This window comes from Populus euphratica, unplaced genomic scaffold (genome assembly GCF_000495115.2).
Source record: "Populus euphratica unplaced genomic scaffold, PopEup_1.0 scaffold187.1, whole genome shotgun sequence".
Taxonomy (NCBI): Eukaryota; Viridiplantae; Streptophyta; class Magnoliopsida; order Malpighiales; family Salicaceae; genus Populus; species Populus euphratica.
This window is the reverse complement of record NW_011500070.1, coordinates 10,064-15,633: the sequence shown is the minus strand read 5'-3', so window position 1 is coordinate 15,633 and position 5,570 is coordinate 10,064. Positions and strand designations below refer to the sequence as shown.

Sequence of the window (5,570 nt, the reverse complement as noted above, 5' to 3'; positions counted from 1 at the left end):
AAAAAAAAAGGGGGGGGGGGGGGATAGTACAAAGGCATGTAGGAAATCATTACGGGGTCGTATAAAAATTTAGCGGCAATGTTTCCAGTAGCATGAAGAATAAACTTGACAGAGAGCTTTGGTAATGCCTTGGAACTTTCAACTTTTTGAGCACAACCACCACATTGTATGCAGATAGGATAGTAGCAAACTGATCAGCCACGTAGTATAGTATATAACATAAAAATTTAAACTTACAACATTTTAATCCACAATTTGAAATAAAGTTGAATATAGAAACAGCAACCCTAAACCATAATTCAAGAAACCAGTAAAAAGCAGATAATTAATCAAACCAGAGAATCAAGAACAGACCAGGCTTTGGTTTCGATACCGGCGATGATTTGGGCAAGCCATCAGGCAAAGGATCAACCTGAATCACGATTTTTTTTTTAAAAAAAGGTTATATCTTTATACAATGAAGAAACAGAAAACCCTTAGAATTCCAGGAAAATTTGAATTAAAGGAGAAACCAAGAAATGGGTTGTTGAAATACAGGTGAGTAGTAAAGTAAAGAAAGGTAAAAAGGTATAAAATTTATGAAGAAATGAGAAAAAAAGGCGAGCACTTTACCTTTTTTGAAGGAGAATTAAAAATGGGTTTGTTGCTCAAATGTAATTGCTGGCTTTGTTGTTGATTAAAAGAACAAGAAGCAGAAGGTTGCTGTTGCTGTTGTTGAGATGCTATCTTCAGGAGAGCGTCTCTTTCAAGGGAATCAAATTCTTCAGCGCTTAAACCCCAGTCGTCGTCATCCAATTCCATTTTTTTTTCCTTCAAATTCTAAGACTCAAGAGTTGATGATTTTGATATTTTGAAAACGAGAAAAGAAGGTTTTTCTCTTTCTTTCTTTCTTTTTTTTTTTTTTTTTAAAAAAAAAGAAAGGATTTGAGAGTCTTTTTAGTTCAAGTTTCAGCCCGCTCCTTTAAGAATCAAGAAACCAAAATAACAAAACCCCCTCCTTCCCTTTCCTTCCCTGAAAAAACTAGCCACTTGTATATTTACTGTCATGCCATCATAATATGAGCATCCTCTTCAAGCTTTAGCAACTTGGGATTTCATCTAGGGGCTTTGGGCAGATACTATGTAGCCTTCTCAAGAATGGGACACCCTATATATATAGTTCTCTTGATTTTACTGCAGGAAGCGATTTCTTAAGTTGAAAGTTTAAAGATTAATTGGTTATCATCTTGACGTTGACATGTGTTAATTTGATTCATTGAAATACTATTATCAGAGCATAATTGTGAGGCACTTTGTGGCATTTCATCATTAGCAAAAGAGACAAAGGCTCATTCAAATTAATGTGTTTCTTTTCTTGACATCACATGGTTTCGTAGGTTCTCTACAATTCTACATGGCTAGGATATGATAAAAAAAATTGGATTTGAAGATGGGCTTGGTGAACTGAGGAACAGTATTTTGTACTGGAGGAGACATGTATGTATATCAAAAACAGCAACTTAAGTAAGAGACTGTACCCCTTCCCTCCTACCAATGATCTCCATTTATGTATTTGTGAAGCCATGTAATTCAGGCCATCGGCCATACAGAGATGATCAGGAAATTACGCGGTGGTTTCCATTGATGAGATTATGAGAGTACGGAGGCGTCTCCAGAGTTGTGGACAAAACAAGCCCCTGCTTTATGATCAGGACTAGTTGGTTCCAAATCTCTCCCCATTCCCATTTTTAGCATTCTATAAAGTGCTTGCCTTCCCATTTGTTTTGATTTAACCCAAATATTAAAACTTGAAAGAAACTTTTGTGATCGAACATGGAGGCGATCAGATTTCTTCTAATTTCAATCTGCATGGGAGCTTGGTTGGGTGGTTCCTTGTCTTCTGATGGGTTAGCGAGAGTTGGTCTAAAGAAAAGGAATTTAGACCTTAACAGCATACATGCAGCCAGGATCACCAGACCTCAGGCTACTTCCTTTGCCAGAGTAACTTCAAATGCAGAAATAGTATACTTAAAGAATTATCTTGATACCCAATATTATGGAGAGATTGGCATTGGATCACCCCCACAAATTTTCACTGTTGTGTTTGATACTGGCAGCTCCAATCTTTGGGTTCCATCTTCAAAATGCCTCTTATCAGTAAGTAGTGCATTAATAGCTGGGTATCAGTCAAGTAATTAGCTACTTTTCTGGTCTTCTACCATTCAATAGGGTTATATGTTGTTAAACACTACTACCATGCAGATAACTTGCTATTTCCATTCCAAATTCATTGCAAGGCTATCCAGAACTTATACTAAGATCGGTAAATTAACCTCTGATCTAACCCTACGTGTTTTCATTAATTTCCAGAATTATACATGTCTACTGAGCTTTACAGGTAACAGGTTTGTTGGATTCTTATTCAGGTATACCATGCAAAATTCAATATGGTTCTGGGTCTGTTTCTGGGTTCTTAAGCCAAGATCATGTCAAAGTTGGGGATGATATCATTATAGATCAAGTGAGTTCTGCTTCATCAAATTCTTATGCTTGAGACTTGTTTATGTTTCTGCAGAAATAATGACCTTAATTTGCCGTCATTTAGGAGTTTGCTGAGGTAACAAGAGAAGGACTTTTAGCACTCTTGGGTGTGCAGTTTGATGGCATCCTTGGACTTGCATTTCAGGATATTGCCGTTGGAAAAGCTACACCAGTATGGTATAGTTCTAGGCTTCTAGCTCAATCTTAAATTATCGGAAACGGAAAGTGTCGGTCTTCTCTTCATAAGGGATAAAGGAGAGGAAATTTTAATGAATGCTTATGTGTTGTTTCATTTTTTGTCTTAGATCATGATGCATCTAACTCGTAGATTGGTGGTCGGTGTACAGGTATAATATGGCTGAACAAGGTCATGTAAGCCAGAAAGTTTTCTCTCTCTGGCTAAATCGCAATCCATCGTCAGAATTGGGAGGGGAAATTGTCTTTGGAGGTCTAGATTGGAGGCACTTCAAAGGTGACCATACATATGTCCCAGTCACTGGAGGAGGTTACTGGCAGGTCTGATGAAGTTAACAATTTGGAGAATCTCTTTTAGCATCTTCCTCCCATCAAAATAACTGATGTTTAACTTCTTAACTCGATTCTTCATTACAGATACAGGTGGGGGATATTTTTATTGCAAACAATTCAACAGGTAATCCAATAACATTAACATATATATGATGTTCAAGCGGCGCTGCAGTGCTATCTTGAAGGTTTTTTTTTTTTCAATGAACACTTACATTTGGTTATTGGAAAATGATGTTCTAATCTTATCCCTAGACATATAGGCAAACCATCTCTAAATCAATGTTTGAGATTTTCAGGATTGTGTGCTGGTGGCTGTGCTGCCATTGTGGACTCAGGGACATCATTTCTTTCCGGTCCAACTGTAACTGTTCATGTCTCATTGATTCTTGTTCTTAAGCTACTCTTAGTTATCAAAATGCGACTCTTACCAGTTCTCATTTACAGCGTATAGTGGCACAAATTAACCATGCCATTGGAGCTAGAGGAATTGTGAGTTTGGAATGTAAAGAAGTTGTGTCCAAGTACTGGAATTCAATATGGGATTCGATAATATCTGGAGTCAGTTACTTTATACTTCTAACCTTCCTTTTATTGCACAATGGATTACTCTCAAGAAAAGTATCTAGGACATTCTTCCTTACAAACTACCCCCATGTCTGCAGTTAAGGCCTGAAATTATATGCGTTGATGTTGGACTATGTCTATACAACAACAACACTGTTATTGAGACTGTGGTCGATGGTGAAGCTACAGATAGATTATCAGTGGCTGAGGGTGGTGCTTTATGTACTTTCTGCGAGATGATTGTTTTCTGGATTCAAGTACAGCTTAAAGAGAAGAAAGCAAAGGAAAAGATATTTCATTATGTTGATGAGGTGATCACTTTTTCGAGCTCATCCCTATTCTTTTTATGTGGAATTACACTTAAAATGTATCTTTATGTTAAAGCTGTGCGAGAGGCTCCCCAATCCTCTAGGAAAATCATTTATCAACTGCGATGAAATCACAGCCATGCCATATGTTTCCTTCACCATAGGAAACAGATCCTTTCCTCTGTCTCCAGAGCAGGTGTGGGTTTTAACTTTTTAGTGATTTCTTGAACATTGATGGTTCATATAATAGTGGGAGTTTTTTTTTTTTTTAATTTGTTTTGCAATTGGTTTAGTATATTGTTAGAGTTGAAGAAAGCTATGCTACAATTTGCTTGAGTGGATTTGCAGCTTTAGATGTGCCTCAACCACAAGGTCCCCTCTGGTATGTCATACCTCCCTCATTATTTTTGCTGTAATGAACATAAAGATCCATAAATGTAACATTGATTGATGTCTAATGCAATGCAGGATTCTTGGAGATGTGTTTTTGGGAGCATACCACACGGTGTTTGATTTTGGTAATCACCGGATAGGATTTGCGAAAGCTGCCTAGTCTCCATTGTATGCTAGTAGTTTGTAAGCTAAAATGCATTTCTGGATCGGGTGTGCATTCTCTCTTTACTTGCAGAAATAGGGCGTTCTTCTAAAGCATTTTAGGACAGTCATGTAGAATACATACAATAATCTGAATTGGCTCCTTTTCCATCTCACTCTCGTAGCTCCTGTTTCAATATTTTGAAGAGGGAGAAAATCCAAGGCAGGATTCTAGCATTGAAATGAAAGGTTGATAAAGGCATCACATAGGGTGTGCAACATCAAAGATTAAAATGTTGAGGGAGATGCTAGCATGATTCAACACAGTAAATCTGAAGTTCAACATGATAAAGCATATCAGCGTTTCAAGCTCCATTGAATGGAAATCATTATTGAACAATTGCATTGAAGGCGAAGCTTATCGTTCAGAATTAGAAGTAAAGACAGTCCCAACTAGCATAACGAACAAATGAAAACGCCTAATACATCTGAAACTTCTCCTTTGTTTTCTCAAAGACTTGTTCTGCAATGATGGCCTGGGTGCCATCTGCCCTCTTGATCTCCAACTGGGACTTCTGATAGAAGCTAGTCCCCCGCAACGCATCAGCAATAAAATCATCAAAGCCAATAGCAATAGCTGCTTCAGCCTTGGCTCCATAAACCAACCTCTGACATCAACACACCACAAAATCCATAATATGTCATACACCCTGAACCACAGGGACAGGAAAGAATTGAGACAATGTAGGGAGCAGAAAATACCTTAATTCGTGAAAGGTGGATCGCGCCAAAGCACATGGGGCAGGGCTCACAAGAGGCATATATTTCACACTCAGAAAGCTCAATCTGATTGAGCTTTTTACATGCCTGGTAAGAACAGGGTCATTAAGAGATGAGGGGAAGCAACTTTCTAAGCCTTTATATTTGAGTTTCGATGAACATAACACCATCCATTCCATCTCAAGGAAAATAAAAGGTCAAAATAATCTTTTTGGTTAAAAAATAAATAAAAGAAGTGCAAAAGAGCCTCCTCTCATGGATTTTATTTATATGGAGCAGATACTTAAGGTCTCAAATTGCCATTGTATCTGCTCGCAGCCCAGCTGAGCATTGCTG

At 37.8% G+C, this 5,570-nt stretch overlaps 3 protein-coding genes across 4 annotated transcripts in view; 1 reads left to right on the top strand and 2 right to left on the bottom strand.

The window, feature by feature from the left end:
- LOC105108384 (SWI/SNF-related matrix-associated actin-dependent regulator of chromatin subfamily A-like protein 1) overlaps positions 1–1,156 on the bottom strand; it is an 11,082-nt gene extending 9,926 nt beyond the window's left edge. For both annotated transcript variants that reach the window (XM_011002677.1, XM_011002678.1), the window contains exons 1-3: positions 613–1,156; positions 355–412; positions 54–142 (exon numbers count right to left, since the gene is read on the bottom strand). In XM_011002677.1, coding sequence (XP_011000979.1) covers positions 54–142; positions 355–412; positions 613–801 — 336 coding nt within the window. In that variant the 5' untranslated portion in view covers positions 802–1,156. The remainder of the gene's footprint in view (positions 1–53; positions 143–354; positions 413–612) is intronic.
- Positions 1,157–1,778: 622 nt separating this feature from the next.
- Positions 1,779–4,646, top strand: LOC105108382 (aspartic proteinase-like). The gene is made up of 12 exons (XM_011002675.1): positions 1,779–2,136; positions 2,242–2,302; positions 2,406–2,500; positions 2,585–2,697; positions 2,868–3,036; positions 3,133–3,172; positions 3,345–3,409; positions 3,493–3,606; positions 3,711–3,923; positions 3,997–4,116; positions 4,214–4,302; positions 4,389–4,646. The coding sequence occupies exons 1-12, from the start codon at positions 1,813–1,815 to the stop codon at positions 4,471–4,473; spliced, it is 1,488 nt and encodes a 495-aa protein (XP_011000977.1). The 5' UTR covers positions 1,779–1,812; the 3' UTR covers positions 4,474–4,646.
- Positions 4,647–4,781: 135 nt separating this feature from the next.
- LOC105108442 (uncharacterized) lies at positions 4,782–5,333 on the bottom strand (the record flags this gene model as incomplete). Its single annotated transcript, XM_011002762.1, has 2 exons — positions 4,782–5,122; positions 5,217–5,333. Coding segments are annotated over 2 exons (306 nt in total), but the record flags the coding sequence as incomplete, so codon positions are not given.
- Positions 5,334–5,570: the final 237 nt, after the last annotated feature.

What these genes read in the sequence shown, in the direction of transcription:
- LOC105108382 (XM_011002675.1), top strand. Translation starts at nt 1,813, where the DNA reads ATGGAGGCGATCAGATTTCTTCTAATTTCAATCTGCATGGGAGCTTGG. An exon ending in CAGAACTTATACTAAGATCG is followed by an intron (nt 2,303 to 2,405) that starts GTAAATTAACCT and finishes ATTCTTATTCAG; the next exon opens with GTATACCATGCAAAATTCAA. An exon ending in CAACCACAAGGTCCCCTCTG is followed by an intron (nt 4,303 to 4,388) that starts GTATGTCATACC and finishes AATGCAATGCAG; the next exon opens with GATTCTTGGAGATGTGTTTT.